Source organism: Ambystoma mexicanum, chromosome 3q, assembly GCF_040938575.1.
Source record: "Ambystoma mexicanum isolate Mex_15411 chromosome 3q, UKY_AmexF1_1, whole genome shotgun sequence".
Taxonomy (NCBI): domain Eukaryota; kingdom Metazoa; phylum Chordata; class Amphibia; order Caudata; family Ambystomatidae; genus Ambystoma; species Ambystoma mexicanum.
In genome coordinates, this window is record NC_090926.1 from 271,435,508 (window position 1) to 271,452,708 (window position 17,201).

The following is a 17,201-nucleotide window of genomic DNA, read 5'->3' on the forward strand; positions in this document are numbered from 1 at the left end:
ATCTCCGCAGTGATAACTTCCCTTGTGGTTGCAGCTTTCGCTCCTTCAAGGTTACTAACCGATTCAGGCATGTCTTTTCTTATGCTACAAAACGTAACTGAGCAACGGACGCAGCGCGTGTCCATTTATGGGCATGGTGACGACAGCGCCGATACGGTGGCCGTCGAGGGCCTCGACTCGGCGGACGACGAGGCGCAGCGCCCTCTACAGAAAAAAATTCCGAGGCCAGCAAGCTGGAAACGCATTTTCGAAGGGATTGCGTCCTCCGACGTATTCCTCATCTTAGATATCTCCTTCCAGCTCTGCTGGCCTCGGAAAAATTTTTCTCTAGGGGGCGCTGCGCGTCGATGTCCTCCGAGTCGATGTCCCTCGACAGCCGCCGTATCGACGTTATTCTGCCTATAAAGGCCGCGCGCAGTGTCCGTTGCTCAGTTCCGTTTTTCCGCGCTTACTCAGTGCCTCGGAATACCGTTGCTCAGTTTTGTCAGGTTAAACCTATTCACCTCGAGTTATTCGATCCGTACTAGATGGCTTCTTCGTCGGAACTGACAACTCCTCGATCCGGCTTCAAAAAATGCCGAGATTGTGGAAAAAAGATTTCGTTGACTGACCCTCACAGAGTTTGTCTGTGGTGTTTGGGAGCTGAACACTATTGTTCGGAGTGCGAAGACTGTATGTCCATGACAGCTAAGGCCCTGAAGGAGCGTAGGGGGAAGCGGGAGAAAGGTAAGACTTTTAAAGCTTCTTCGTCGACGAAGTCGAGACATTCGTCTCCTCGTCACCATTCGCGCTCCAGGTCTCGGAGTGGGTCCCATCACTCCTCGATATCGAAGCACTCGAAGAGGAGATGTCGAAGATCCCCTTCTCCGTCTTCCTCTGTTTCGCCAAAGAGAATCCATTGCCCCACGAAACATAGTTCCCGGGCTGAATGGGAGGAATTCCCCAAAAATATGATTAGCGTCTTCGAGAAAGCGGCCTCGACCCCCTCGAAGACTGCCGAGAGCGATGCTCTGGTCGAAAGACCCAAAGGTCAAAAACGCTGCGAGTCGCAGTACCCTGCGAAGGAAACCTCTCGAGCGCGTCTCGAACCCTCGAGTAGGACTATGACCACCAAACCTTCTTCGAAGGTTCCGTCAATGCCGTCGACGAAGTTTCCGTCGACGCCGAGGTCGGTGTCTTCGACGTCGTTGACGAAGGGACCTTCGACACACGGGTCTGTCGACTCGACGCCAGCTTCGACACCGGCGTCGACGCCAAGAAAGGTCACGGTCACAACACCCAGTGACTATCCCCAGGTCCTCGATGACGATGGCTTTGAGATTATCGAGCAGAATCCCAGTTCTGTCGAGGTCATCGAGGCCTCCGCCTTTGTTTTCGACGCCACGCTTCAAGCCTTCGGCGTCGACGACATCGACGTTTTCGGGGCCGATTATGACAAGTTCGGCACCTTCTGCCTTGGAAATGGGATTTACACCCTTTATGAGTTCAGAACAATTGAGAACTATGTCCTCAATTATGGAAGAGGGTGAATTGTCTGAAAAGGAAGACACATTTGAGTTGCAGGGACCTGTAACCCCAATTGGAGAGGAATTTTCCTCTGAAGAACGCAGGTTAAATGATCTTCATGATTCCTTACATGAGGCAAGTGGGTTAGACACTTCCCCTGAGGTGGAGTTTGCTAGGCCAGACCCTGGGGAGCATGCTGAAAACCCCTATAGAGCCTTAATGGCCAGGATCAGAGTTTATGGGGTGGTCTGCACCTTCACAATCTTTCCAACAAGATGACCTCACGGATATTCTTGACAAAGGCCCACAGGAGGATCCTGTGGTGCCTTTTCATAAAGCTCTTCAGAGGAAGATTATGACGAACTGGGAAACCCCAGATGTCACCCCGGCAGTAAATAAAAAACTGTCTACAAAATACAGGGTATCCTCTACAGACCGGGAGTTTTTGTCAAAGCACCCATCCCCAGAAAGTCTGGTGGTACAGGCGGCATCTTCTACCGATGTCAAGACGGCTTATCCTACCGTCCCACAGGACAGGGACGATAAAAAATATAATGCTATGGCAAAGAAAGTTTTTTCGGCATGTAGCATGGCGTTAAAATCTGTGAATGTTACTTGCACCCTTGCTAGATTCAGCCATATACTTTGGGAGTGTGCTTCTACAGCGGCTGACTGCATCCCGGAGGGAGAAGAAAGGGAGGCGTTCCTGAATATCATACAGGACGGTAAAGACGCTATGTGCGAATCCCTCCAGACGGGCATTGATTCGGCTGACAGTATCAGCAGAGCAATGGCGGCAAGTACAACAACCAGGAGATTCGCTTGGTTGAGAAAGTCTGGTTTTGCCCCAGATGTGCAAGCCAGGCTCTTGAACATGCCATTCGATGGCTCTTCTTTGTTTGGGAAAAAGGCGGATGACAGTTTAGAAAAACTGCAAACTTCAAAAGCAGCAGCAAAATCCCTAGGCGCTGCAATCCGTCAGACACCTTTTCGTCCCACAGGAACCTCTGCGAGAGGCAAGTCCTTTCACTTCTACTCCGCATTCGGAAGAGGTAGAGGACGACTGGCTCAAAGGGGACAAAGAAGAACTACCCGAGGTGGACGGGGTAGATATTCAAAGGCCGCAGCAACAGCAGGTGCCTCTTTACCATCGGCATCTGCATCAGCCGCCCCAAAACCACTCTGAGGACTTCCCTCACAGGACACCTGTAGGAGGCAGGTTGACTCAACATCTGGCGGAATGGCAGGCTATCACGTCAGATGCTTGGGCATTGGAAACAGTTGCCCAAGGTTACTGCCTGCCTCTCCTACGCATACCTCAGAGTCATCCACCGGGGATCAGCTCTCAGAAAGCTTCAGATCCGCTCCTCTTGCAGGAAATTTTGGACCATAGAACCGGTACCTTTAGCGGAGAGGAACAAGGGCTGGTACTCCCTTTACTTTCTCATTCCAAAGAAAGACGGAGGACTGAGACCCATCTTGGACTTGCGAGAATTGAACAAATTCCTCAGAAAAGACATTCACGATGGTCACTCTTTCTCAGATCCTCCAGGCCCTTCAGTTCCAGGACTGGTTGGTATCTCTGGACCTTCAGGACGCGTCTTTCCATGTGCCTATCCATCTCAAACACAGGAAATACCTGAGGTTCGCAATTGGCAACTCTCACTATCAATTTCGAGTGCTGCCATTTTGGCTGACCTCCGCCCCGAGGGTCTTCACCAAGTTAATGTCGGTAGTGGCGGCAAGTCTAAGGAGGGAAGGGATTCATGTCTACCCCTACCTGGACGATTGGTTGATCAGGGCTGTCTCTTCGGAACAAGCTCAGATCCAACTAAATCACTTGTGCCACTCCCTTCACAGACTGGGCTTCTCCCTCAATTTAAAGAAGTCACAAATGATACCATCGCAGAGACTCCAGTTCATAGGAGCGATCCTGGACACTTCCCTGGGAAAAGCCTCGCCACCAGAGGTGAGGGCTCAAGATATTCTACAGATGTTTACCAAGTTTCAAAATGCCCAACGTCTCCCAGCCTTCGACTTTTTGAGGTTGCTAGGCCTCATGGCATCCTGCATTTTCCTAGTGCCAGAGGCTCGCCTGAGAATGAGATCCCTCCAGTGGGCACTGAGGACTCAGTGGTCACAATTCTCAGGGAGAATGACAGATCTTCTTCAGGTTCCCGACAGGGTGGCTCGAGACCTTCAGTGGTGGGCCTGTCAGGAGAACATTCTGAAAGGAGAACATTTTTGGCAACCCTGGCCGGAGATAACAGTAGTCACGGATGTCTCACTCACGGGGTGGGGAGCCCACGCCAACGACTTGACCATCAGCGGTCGTTGGTCTCCATCGGAGTCCAGACTACATATCAACCTGTTAGAGCTGAGCGCCATCAGACTTGCGCTGAAGGCGTTCCTGCCAGCTGTAAAAGGGAAAAACGTCCTGATAATGACGGACAACACAGTGGCCATGCATTACCTCAACAAAAGAGGAGGCGTAGGATCACTACCCCTGTGCAGAGAGGCGATGCAGCTCTGGTTTTGGGCAACCCAAGAAAGAATCTCTCTATCAGCAGTTCACCTAGCCGGAGAGAAGAACTTGACAGCGGATGCTCTGAGCAGGCAGAGCACAGTCTCCCACGAGTGGGAACTAGCTCAGGAAGTCCTTCAAGAGATCTTCGCCCTTTGGGGAACCCCTCAGGTGGATCTGTTCGCCACCAGCGTCAACAGGAAATGCGATCTGTTCTGCTCAAGGGAATTTCCCCCGAGAGGAGCTCTGGGAGACGCGTTCATAGTGGACTGGGAGTTTCCGCTTCTGTACGCGTTCCCACCGGTCCCTGTCATTCCTCAAATGATCAGGAGGTTGAGAAGATTCCGGAGAACCATGATCCTAATTGCCCCGGATTGGGCCAGGAGAACGTGGTACCCGGACCTTCTAGACTTGTCCATCTGCCCTCCAATTCGACTTCCACTCAGAGAGAACATACTCTCACAGAAGGGAGGTCCGGTTCTCCATCCAGACATCAAAACCCTCAACCTTCACGCTTGGATTCTGAAAGGTTGAGGTACAAGGATTGGGACCTCCCTGATGATGTTATGGAGGTGTTGCTTTCGGCAAGGAGGCCAGCAACAAAGTCTTTATACCGCTGCCGTTGGAACAGATTTTGCAGCTGGTGTAGAGAACAGAATATCGACCCTTTTTCATGTGGTACACCAATGGTTTTGTCCTTCCTTCTATATTTGGCGAATTTAGGCCTTCAAGTTGGCACCATTAAGGGCTATCTCGCAGCGCTATCCATCTTTAAGCGCACTGCGGAAGAACCATCCTATTTCAAATTACCCTTGGTAATACAGTTTCTAAAGGGGTTAACCAATGTTTATCCCCCAAGACCATTCCAAGTTCCCCTATGGGATTTAAACTTAGCACTAACTTTCCTGATGGGCACACCTTTCGAACCACTCCATTCTTGTTCGTTAAGATTCCTTACCCTTAAAACTGTTTTATTAATAGCACTTACATCTGCTAGAAAGGTGAGCGCATTACAAGCTCTTTCTTGTAAACCCCCTCACACAATATTTCACAAAGACAAAGTTGTCCTGCAAGTGAAGCCTAATTTCCTCCCAAAGGTGGTTTCTGAATTCCATATCACTCAGAAGATTACCCTACCATCTTTCTATCCTCCTCCTCACCCGGGGAAAGAGGAAGAGAGGTTACACAGGCTAGACCCTAGAAGGGCTTTAAGTTTTTACATCTGTGGACCAGCCAGGATAAGACAGGCAGACCAGCTGTTTGTAGGTTACGCAGGTCACAAGCTGGGGTTACCAATAACTAAGCAGACCATTTCCAGATGGATCATTCTAGCCATTCTGGAATGTTGTAAACTGGCAGGGAAAGAGCCCCCTCAAAACCTTAGGGCTCATTCGACCAGAGGTATTGCAGCTTCATCGGCCCTCAAAAGAGGCGTGCCGGTTAAAGACATCTGTGCGGCCGCTACATGGTCGTCTGTCCATACCTTTACACGTTTTTACAATTTGGATTCCTCCTCCAGTCAAGAGTTTAGGTTTGGAAGGGCTGTTACTGCATTCTATTCATCAATAGAAGACAGCGTGAAGTCAGTACTCCCTCCTCCAATGATAGAATACTGTTATGGGAGCCTATCTAAGATGAGGAATACGTCGGAGGACACAATCCCTTCGAATAACAAGTTACTTCTTACCTTGTAACGTTCTTTCGACGGGATTAGTCTAGTCCAGAAAGTATTATTGTAGGCTACAAAACGGAACTGAGCAACTGACGCTGCGCGCGGCCTTTATAGGCAGGATGACGTCGACGTCGATACGGCGGCTGTCGAGGGACATCGACTCGGAGGACGTTGACGCGCAGCGCCCTCTAGAGAAAACATTTTCTGAGGCCAGCAGAGCTGGAAGGAGATATCTAAGATGAGGAATACGTCGGAGGAACATCCCGTCGAAAGAACGTTACAAGGTAAGAAGTAACTTGTTCTTCTCCTCTAAACCAATAACTGACCTCTGGGTCATACTGCCCCCAGCCAATGACTGCCCTTTCCCTAGCCATCTTCAGATTTTTACCACACGTTCAAGTGTTGGGAGTCCTCGTGTTTTGCTCTGAGAACTTTTCTATATTTTTGCACTTTTACAATAAAAAGTTCCTATTTACACCTTTGCCCGGCAAGCTGGGATCCGTCTGATGGCGTCTTTCCCCTCAAGGGCAAGAAATTGTCTGGAGTTTTCATTGAAAATTCCAGAAGGCCATTGGGCCTACACCGCACGCCGGACCATGTCGGAGGAGGGAGGCTCCCTCTTCAAGCTCTGCTCCAGCCGCGGATTGATGAATGTGTTGTGGAGGACAAACACTCCCAGTGCCTCAACTGTCTCTTCTGTCTCCATCCGGACCATAGGGACCATAGGGAAGCATATTGTGAAATCTGCTTTAGTTTCTCTAAGCGCACCTTTGAGGATCGTCACAGTAGGTTGGCGGCGTGGCTCAACGCCAAGGCCTCTACCCCGTGCGGCAGGCAGGGGCATGCATCACCCAGGACCGGCCAGTCCGAGCAGCAGGCTTCTAAGCCCTTTGAGAGAGCTCCATCCGTGGGGGCCCAAGACAAGGTCAAGCACTGAAAGTCCATTTTCGTCGGGGTCGCCGCGCAAAGTGGTCCTGCGACTGGCATCGCGCTCTCATCTTCACCGTCGGCCTCCAGTCATCACTCCAGCTCCTCCTCGAAGAGGAAATCCGCTAACCCAGGGAAGCTACGGGAGAAGCCGAAGACCAAACCGGTGGAGAAAACTCCAGAGAAGAGGATGCCATCCCTAAGCCCGAGGCTGACCCCTCAGGTGCAAAAAAGGGGGTGGGAGGTGGAGGCTTCAACCGTGCTCACACGGTCTAGGAGTACATGGGCAAACTACGACAGCGGAAACGCAGATGGGATGGCGGTGGGAATGCCGACGAAGTGAGTGCTGGGCCTAGCAAGCCGCCCCCCCCCCCCCCCAATATCCCCCACCCTCTCCTACACCTCCCAGGGACGTATCGCTGGACATGGACACTGGTGTCAGAGATCCAGAAGAGGTTGCTGCCGGCATCCACCGGGCCTGCCGCCGGCAAAGAAGAGAAAACCGCACTCTATGCTGCCTCATCAACTGCCGCACATGCCTCCCCCGCTCCCCCAACCCCTAGGGATACAGTGACAGACACGGAGAAAACTGACACGGATGACGACGGCACTGTTTCTCCACCGCTGAGGGCTTCTCCCCCGGACGAAGTTGGGTCATTCCACGCCATGATCACCCGCACGTCTGAGCTCTTCCAGCTGACTCCAGAAGAGACCAAGAAGGAAGGTTTCCTTTACCAACGACGTGAGGCCAAGAGCAAGTCCATTCTTCCGGTGCCTCTCCTGGACGACTTCTGGGATGAGGATCTGGCACTGATGAGAACCCCGGCCTCATCCCCGCCAAAGAGTGACAGGCTGGAAAAGAAGGACCGGGTGCCGGAGTTCGCACCCAAGTACCTACGGTCACAGCTCTTCCCAGACTCGGTGGTCTCGGTGGCTGCGAGGAAGAAGTCTTCTAATCCCTCATCTTCATCCTCTGTTGCCCCAGACAGCGAGGGGAAGAAGTTGGACGCCATGGGTAGGAAAGTGATTTACTTGAAGGCAGCGAATACGTTTGCGATCCTGGCCAGCTACGACAGGGAGCTTTGGTATAAAATGGCCCCGCTGCTGGCATGCCAGTCCCCTCGCTGGAGAAGGAACAAGTTACTTACCAGTAACTATAGTTCTCCAGCATGGCTCTGGCATGGATTCACATGCAAACCCTCCTGCCGTCATCTCTGCGGCTCTTCTTGTTCATACTGCCACTTTACGTGCTTAGCAAATCTGAAGATGGCTGCCAGAGGGGCTTAGGTAGAGGGCACTCATTGGCTGGGGCAGTATGACCCAGAGCTCAGTGATTGGTTTAGAGGAGAAAGACAGTTTGTAAGTGAAAGTGAAACTGTTTTTAAAAAAGAAATGTTTTTTTTTTTTTTTAGAGGATTCTCGGCCTGACACGGAATATTCATGGGCATGTCGATCCATGCCAGACCCATGCTGGAGAACAATAGTTACAGGTTATTAACTTGTTCGGTTTATAGTGATAATGTCTAAAAACATTGTCGAAAGTCAAAATGTCGAAAACATAATGTTGAAAAACAAATTAGAATGTCTTTTTAACTTTGTTTTTTGTTCAAAATGTTTTTTTTACATGCAAACCCCCCAAAAAAGTAATAAAAAATAAAGCATTAAAAAAAATGTTTTCATCATTGTTTTAGACATTTTTGTAATTGGACATTATTTTTTCGACATTATGTCTGCATACCAACTTGTTCCTTACACTACTCTTGTCATGCCAGGAAAACAATATGATGGGGTCGACGCTTGGCACATCATGGGTGCCTGTACATGCAAGGATAATGTGATAGAAATGGCAACATTTTTACTTTGTGTTACCTCAGACACCTCTTGTTGGCGGCCTCTGCAAAGCATGCAACTGTAAACTAGTGCAAGCCACGGAGAGACCATTGCTGAGCATGTAACGTCTGCCATATTTTCCAAATGCAAAAGATATTCAGTTTCAAAGCAAACGTTTTGTCCATGTGCCTTTCCTGACCTTTCCTGACCCTGCCCTGTGCTTTATTGCACACCAGAACATGACATTTATCCCAATTGTGTGTTCCAGTGGCGTTCATGCTGTTTATAATCTCTTTCAGCTCCTGGAAATGTCCTTTAACTGCCTGGAGGATGTGGAAAGTACCATTCCAGTCAGTCCACTGCACTTAGCTGTGAGTACAAGCACTTCCTTCTGCAATTGAGGCCCAGGGGAATTGAGGGTGGTAAAGGGAGGTACGCACCTATAAAATGGGCCTTTCAGTGTCGTTGACCTCCTCACCAAATATGCACTTAAATGACAATTTTTCCATTCCATGTACCTAGGTCGCATCAGGCACAAAAAGTACATTTCCAGCGCTCAAGGACCACCAGCCCATGCATTCTTCCCATTTCTGTTTGGTACTGCTATCCTATCCTTTCAGGCCATTTATCTGTATTCAAGGACCTCCCTGACAGTATTATGTGCTCCTTTCCTACATGTTAGACCTGCTCGGCCCATATCATTAACCCATATCCAATCCTTTTCTAAATGGCAAAGGCCATGAACTTGACTACTTTTTTTGGTTGGGGTGGCAGAAGGGACCTATGAATTCTGAGTACACTGGTTACTGCAGTGAGTAACTTTACCTTACTTGGCAAGAGGGATTTCCCAAGCCTTGTGTTAATCGAGCAGTCAAAGCACTCCTGTCAGGAGGGGCGTGGGAAACAGAAAGGCATCTTATCAATTTATTACTTCACTAACCAGATTCCCACAAAAGTGTATTATTTTCAAGCACTTTATTATTGTCAGGAGAGTTTTTCAAAGTCACTACCTGTGGCAGGAGTACGAAAAGCTAACCTAGGGTTATCCATTTTTTTTTATTTTTACAAACCAGGTTGCGCTAAAGCACTCTCTTAAATAGTGTAGACCAAGCAGTAAGGCTGAACTAAGGATGAAGGGGCATGGCTGTGTAGTACAGTTAACACTTGACAGATCTAGTAACTGAAAGGCCCACACATGTAAGTATAAAAATAAAACTATTCTGTTTTACTGTTAAAAGGTAAGTACACTTCTGATGTTAGTCAGTCTGCTTAGAATCACATGCTGTGCATAGTCCGGCATCCAGTGGTAACCGCAGAGTATTGCATCTTGTCTTTCGAGAATCGAAAGAGGACGTCGACATGGCCGTGCCTGTAACACTATCCCTACGTAACGCGTAGTGTACCCAAGATCCCTCACGCATCGAGGTCCCTCAGATTGTTTTTTTCTGCCCAGATAACTGGTCGCCCCTATGCTGAGGTTGTAAAGAACATTGCTATTGTCCAACCGACCTTTGGTTGAATAATTCTATAAAATAGTTAAGATCTTCACCGAAGATCGGCGATAACTTCGGACAGTGATTCTTGCAGACCATGTGGCTGGGCCTTCCGCCGGCCTATACAGTAGGAAGAGTGGGGTCGGGCTGGACATTTCTTTTCAAACTGAAAATGCCTTTCCCTTTCCTTCCTCTTTCCCGTTTGGGAAAGTACGCATGGCGATTACACGAAGACATCGTCTCCAATGTTTTCGCAGAATGGGGCTTCACAGAGTTAGATCGGTTTGCACCTCTGGAGAACGCTCAATGCCAAGATTACGCCTCCAGGTACCCCCAGAACCGCTCCAAGGGGAACAGACTCTGGATAACATGGTCAAGGAAATTTGTCTAGGCTTTCCCTGCCCCCCCAACAGCCCCTCCCCTGACTCCCCTTCTCAACAAGATCGTGCACAAGATCGTGCACAAGATGCACCAGGATCCATCACAATGATCTTGGTGGCCCCCATGTGGGCCCGCACACCCTGGTTCGCTCAACTGATGGAGATGTCCCTATCTTCTCCAGTCAAATTGCCGTGCCCGTACAACATGTCGCAAGACAGAGGGGAGACGCTTCACCCATGCCCGCAGACATTGAATTTAGCAGCCTGGCTCCTGAGGTCATAGAATTTGGACACCTGCAGCTCCCTTACAGATGTATGGACAATCTCAGGGAAGCTAGGAAACCAGACACTAGATATTGCTACTCTAGTAAGGTGTGTCATCTGGTGTAACTCAAAGAGCATCGACCCAATCGACTGCTCTGCCACTCACATTGTTTTATACCCAAATCACTTACTTCACTCAGGCCTAGTCTTCAACTCAATAAAGGTGCACCTCGCTGCACTTTCAGCATACACGACATCACAACAGAAGGTGTCATGATATGATATGATATTGCATTTGTAACCCGCCTATACACAAGTGTTTCAAGGCGCGACGAGGCGGGGGGGGGGACAAGGGGAGACAGACAACGATCCTACTAGGCCAGGTGTCATTCAGATCGCGCAAGTGCAGAGGGGAAGGGAAAAGTGCAAAGGGAAAGGGATAGGGGAAAGTGCAGGGTTAGTAGAATACAAGATAAATAATAAGGGCCAGCTGGTCGCAAGTGCAGGTTAAGTGCAGGGAGGAGGGTCTGTCGGGATACAGAGACAGTCCTGCAGTGCAGGGGTTGCCTGGGAGGCAGTGCAGGTAAGAGTGGCTTGGCCAAGGACCGAGATCGGTGAGTGGCCCAGTTGCAGATTCAGTGCAGGTTCAGTGATTTTAGCAGGGGATAGGGGGAGAGAAAGCGGAGGCAAAGAGGAAGGTTTTGAGGTGCTTCCGGAATCAGAGATGGTTCTCCTCAAGTTTCAGGGAGACAGGAAGGCTGTTCCAGAGGGAGGCCCGTGCTGCGGAGAGAGATCTACCCCCAACTCGTTGCTTGGAGAAGCGGCTGACCCTAAGGGAGTTGGCGGGGGATGAGCGAAGAGCTCGAGAAGGAAGATATTTAGGAAGAGAGAGTTGAAGGTATTTTGGCCCAAGGCCCCAGAAGGCCTTGTGGACAATGCAGAGGGTTTTGAACTTAATCATCGCAGCCACTGGGAGCCAGTGTAGTGATTTCAGTCCTGGAGAGATACGGTCCCTGGGCTTGAGACCAAGGACAAGTCTTGCAGTCCTGTTCTGGATGAGTTGCAAAGGGCGGAGAGTAGAGACAGGCAGATTTAGATAGAGGCTGTTACAGTAGTCCAGCTTCGAGAGAACCAGGGCTCTAGAGACAGTGAGCTTCTGGGGGAAGGAGAGGAAAGGAAGGATACCTCTGAGGAGGTGTATCTGGTAGTGTGACTTCTTAGAGACGTCACAGATGTGAGGAGAGAAGGAGAGTGTGGAGTCGAAGATGACCCCGAGATTTTTTGCCTTGCAGGTAGGAGCAGGAAGAGGGCCAAGAGAGGCCGGCCAGAGAGCAGCAGGGAAGGGAGGGAGTGGGTGTGCGATGAGTAGAATCTCAGTCTTACTGGCATTAAGGCAGAGGTTGTTGGTGGCACACCATTCATGGATAGCAGAAAGACAGTCAGAGATGAGGGAAGGAGAAGAGGAGGCCGGAAGATACCAGTGATTAAGGTTTTCATGGAAGGAGAAAAAAGAATTCACCCTCCCATTTCTAACTCGGCTCCCGGATGGGACCTAAATGTGGTGTTAACTAGGCTTATGGGAGCTCTTTTCGAGCCCATGCACAAAGCAAGTCTCAAAAACCTCATCTTCAAGACTGCTTTTTTAATAGCTATTATCTCCATTAGGAGGGTAAGTGAACTACAGGCACTCTCTATTCTAGATCCCTTTGTAACAGTTCACAAAGACAAGGTGGTTTAGCGCTCTCACCCTAGATTTGCGCCTAAATTAACTTCCAAGTTCCATGTGAACTAGTCAACAGAGCTACCAACATTCTTTCAAAATCCTTCAAACCTGGGGGAAAGAACTATGCACACACTGGATGTACTCAGAGCTGTCATGTTCTATATGGAAAGAACTTGTCCACTAAGGAAAACTAATCACTTTTTCGTTTCATTGGCCACAGGAAAAGGGGAGACAGTCTCCAAATCCACTATTTCTAGATGGATTGTCCATTGCATTGCACTCTGCTACAATCTTCCTAAGAGAGAACTGCCCTTCAAGCCTAGAGCACATTCCACTCGAGGCACTGCGGCATCCATAGCATTCATTGCAAATGTTCCCCTTGAGTCCATTTGCAAAGCGGCAACCTGGAGTTCTGTACACACCTTTACAAAACACTATTGCCTGGACACTCATTTTAGATCTGATTCTCAGGTGGGACAGGCAGTACTAAGGCATCTTTTCACTACTGTTCCTTCTCACAACCCACCTCCAACTCTGGGTACTGCTCGCTAGTCTATGTATAGCATATGATTCTAAGCAGATTGACAAACCTCAGAAGACATGCATTACTTACTGTAAAATCATTTCTGATGGTTGGATCTGCTTTTACGGTAAGTAATGCATGTCATAAAGGTACATATTTAAAGGTCACAGTTGGGAAACCCCTCTCTGGGCTACACATTACTTCAGTATCACAAGCAGTTACTCAGATAATTAATGCAGTCTTCAAAGAGGAGAGAAAGATGACACGCACCTACACGCACCTTATACATCTGTGCTGCCAACCAGAGGGGCTCCTGTGCAGCCTTGCAGAGCCCTGGCAGTTCTTCCCTGGGACTGCTGCTGCACCCCAGGTCTTCCCTGAGTATCAGTTGCTGAGACTGCTTAAGCCTCGCCCTGCACTCAGGCCCTCTATCTGCACTCTGGGCCCCTGGCTACCTCGGGGTTGGCTTGCTGTCTTCCTGGGGCATTGGTCCGGGTGCAGAGGAGGCATCTGTTGTCTGTCACATGACCGCCACGCATGAAGCCACTTCCCATCGCCTATTAAACCACCACGTTTTTTAAAAGAAGCGCAAAAAAAAACTATTTTGCAAAAACGCCTGTTTTTGCAAGGACCAGGTTCTCTTAAGCTTTTTTTGTGCAAGTAATGAAATGCTCTAGCACATCTCATCACTTTGCTCAAATGAAAGATCAGCCCAATCCACAAAGGACATCTGAATTGGCACATCTTATATGCACCTATTCTGATGACCTATTTCATTTGCACAAACATGGGGTCCTTTCTGCACATTTACAATGAAGATGCACATTTAAACCCCATGTGCCTGATTTGAATGGGAGCAGGGATGTGCGGACTACATGACTGGGTGCCTGATCACGTGTTTGGCGGTAACCCTTAAATGCGGCGGTAATGCTATTACCGCCACATTTAAGGGTCTGCCAAATCACAGACTTGGCAGATTTACCCCCAGCTCTGAGCTGTGGGCAAATCTGCCACGATTTTGCCGATTTTCAGCGCTATTACCGCCGGCGGTAATACCGCCAGCGGTAACAGCGCCAAACATTCCCCAATGGGCCCAATCGGGAATGGGGATTTACCGTTCTGCCAAACCCGTGATCCGGCGCTAGGGCTAATAGCCCCGGCGGTATTACCGCCGGGGTTAGCGCCCAACTCGCGATGATGCCCTGGGTTTTTCATGACCCTGTCTGACCTTTTTATTTTTAATTCTTTTTGTGACAGCACATGTATGAACTGCAGTTGTCTCGCTTGCATGTTGTTCAGTAAGAATTGGTGCAGTCGCACTGTGTGAGACTACACAAGACTTCTCCAGCATGGGGTCTGGCATGGATTCACATGCTCGTGAATATTCCCCGTCGTCAGGCTGGGAATCCTCGGTAAAGAAAAAACCAGTATCAGTTTCGTTTCTGATCTGTCTTTCGTAGTAATAACCAATCACTGATCTCTGCGTCATACTGACCACAGCCAATGACTGCCCTCTACCTAAGCCCCGCCTCTGGCAGCCATCTTCAGATTTTTACCACACGTTCATGTGTTGGGATCCTCGTGCTATTGCTCTCGAGCGTTAGTGCTATTTTTTTCATGTTTTTTCTCAAAAACTTCGTTTTTTCGGTCAAAAGAGCCTCAAGCTCCACCGACTCTCCATCCGATCAACGGGGACCCGTGTCGGATTCGTCTGCGCCCCTCAAGGGTGAAGATTTCGTCTAGCTACGCTTTTGGAGGACTCCAGAAGTTTCTCAGGCCCGGTCATGGCCCAGGAGAAGGGAAGCTCAACGCCCGGAAAGCTGTTCAGGGTCTGCCCTGGATGCCAGCTGCAGAACGTCTTCAAGGAGGACAAACACTCTTTTTGTCTTTACTGCCTACATGAGGACAAGACGCACGTGGAGAAGGACTGTGCGTTTTGCGGCAACATGTCGGAGCGGACCATGAAGGACCGCCATCAACGTCTCGCCAACTGGCTAGAAGGGAAGAGCCCGTCCGGCGAGAAGAAGAGGAAGAAATCCGAGCGGTCTTCTAAGACCTTTGAGGACGCCCCGGCGACGGGGGTCCAACATAAGGCCAAGCACCGCAAGTCCGCTGGCACCGGGAGCGCTGAACGGTCGGGCTCTACGGGCGCCAGGCAGGGCGCACCCTCCCCGGCACCATCGACCACAAGCCAACGCTCTGGGTCGGGTAAGAGGAAGGCCGAGCACCCGGCGAAGCTCCTGGGGAGGCCCCGGTCGAGCTCGAAGGCGGAGGGGGAGCGAGGCAGTGTCCCCCCCCCTCAAGGATAAGGCGGTGAGCGCACCTAAGGTGGTGAAGGCCTTAATCCATCCGGCCATGCCCTCTATCGAAACTGTCGCGGCGGCCCTGGCTCAGCCTGTGGAGGCTACACCAGTGGTGGCGACCTCGGGGCTCAGAGTCTCCCTGCCACCTCGGAGGGAGTCCTCTTTTGTGCCCATCGATAGGACCCCCGTGAAATCCCCCGAGGGGAAGAAAAAGGGGGGGCAGGGCGTCGTCGTAGATTCGGCTTCAACCTCGGAGGAGGAGCTGGTCGAGGTCTTAAGCCACGGCCTCGACGTGGAAGAAGACCGGCCCGTCGGGATGGATCCCGACGCAGGTGACGACGACATCGTCGAGGGTACCGACGGGGCCCCTGATCGCCCGTCGGATTCCCCTCTGCCAGCGCCGCAAGACAACTCAGCGGCCATTTTGTTGGCTATACAGTCCTTATGCTCAGAGATAAGGATGAGACTACCGTTGCCGACGGAGGAACCTCTCCCGTCGGGGGACCCAGAACCGGGACCTTCTGGTGTTCCCCCTACCAAGAAAAGAAGGATCCACCCTCCACCGCCTTTTCAGCCGTCGCGCCCCGTCCAGCCCTCCTCCCCGTCCACCCGAGGGGATGATACGGGGACTGACACGGCAGCGACGGGTACGGACGACGAGGTATACGACGAGGATGTACCGTCGTCGCCTCCCACCAGGGCTTCTCCGCCCGACGAGATTGGATCGTTCCACTCCATGATCACCAGGGCATCCGAGCTTTTCCAACTCTGCCCTGAGGAGAAGAAGAAGGAAGGTTTCCTTTATCAGCGGCGCGAGGCCAAGAGGAAGACGGTCCTCGCAGTGCCTCTATTGGACGACATTTGGGATGAGGGCCTCACCCTCCTCAAGAACCCTTCCACGACGCCAGCTAGAAGAGACCGGTGCGAGAAGAAGTACCGGGTCCCGGACACGGCCCCCCTGTGCCTCCGGGCGCAGCCTACCCCGGACTCCGTCGTCTCCGCGGCGGCCAGGAAGAAAGCGGGGGGGGGGTGCGGCCTCCACATCGACTTCCCCACCGGACGGCGAGGGAAAGAAATTGGACGCTATGGGACGCAGAGTCATCTCGTCTGCAGCGACGACGATTAAAGCGGCCAACACCTTGGCTATCGTGGCCCGCTACGACAGGGAGTTCTGGTACAAACTGGCTCCCCTGCTGGACTTCCTGCCGGACGACAAGAGGGCAGAGGCCCTGGAGATCCTGCAGGAAGGTGAGGTGGCTTCGGACCACGCCATTACCGTTGCGACGGACATCGCCGACACTGGGTTCCGCCAGTTGGGCAACGGCGTTTGCCTTAGGCGTCGTGGATGGCTCAAGGCTACGGACTTCCGTCAAGACGTTCAGACCAGAGTCCTGGACATGCCCTTCGATGGGAACAACCTGTTTGGGAAAACAGTGGACGATTCCCTTCAGGCCATTAAAGCGGACACTGAGACGGCCCGGGCCCTTGGAGTTCTGCAACAACGACGGACGCCCTTTCGGAGCAGGGGAGGCAAGGGCGCCTCCAAAGGTTCCGGCGGCGGTTTCTCCACCTACCATCAAGCGGCCCGCTCGTCGTCTCAGGAGGCCTACAGAGGACGAGGCAAGTCTGGCGGACCCCGCCGTCGTCGCCAAGGAGGTCAAGGCGGCAAAGCCTCGTCGAAGCAGGATTGAACCGGCCGTGGGGTCGGGCCCCCACCGAAGCACCCCGGTGGGAGGCCGGCTGGCGAGCTTCGTCAGCGTGTGGGAGTCCATCTCCACCGACCGTTGGGTGCTGGACGCCTTGGCCCGGGGCCACGCGCTCGAGTTTCAAAGAAGGTGTCCGCGTGTCCCCCCTGTGGCCAGGAAAGAACTTCACGTCCCTCAACTTCTCCTGGAGGTAAAGGTGATGCTCAGGAAGGGCGCCATCGAACTCGTCCCAAAGAGGCTTCGGGGCTCCGGAGTTTACTCGAGATACTTCCTCGTGAAGAAGACGGGGGGATGGCGCCCCATCCTGGACCTGCGACATCTGAACAAGTTCATCAAGGCGCAGAAGTTCC

The 17,201-nt window shown here is 51.3% G+C and overlaps 1 protein-coding gene across 3 annotated transcripts in view; it reads left to right on the forward strand.

Moving 5' to 3' along the window:
- The window catches only part of ANKRD52 (ankyrin repeat domain 52), a 1,656,133-nt gene that overhangs the window by 927,015 nt on the left and 711,917 nt on the right, over positions 1 to 17,201 (forward strand). For all 3 annotated transcript variants that reach the window (XM_069653745.1, XM_069653746.1, XM_069653747.1), the window contains one exon: positions 8,759 to 8,830. In XM_069653745.1, coding sequence (XP_069509846.1) covers positions 8,759 to 8,830 — 72 coding nt within the window. The remainder of the gene's footprint in view (positions 1 to 8,758; positions 8,831 to 17,201) is intronic.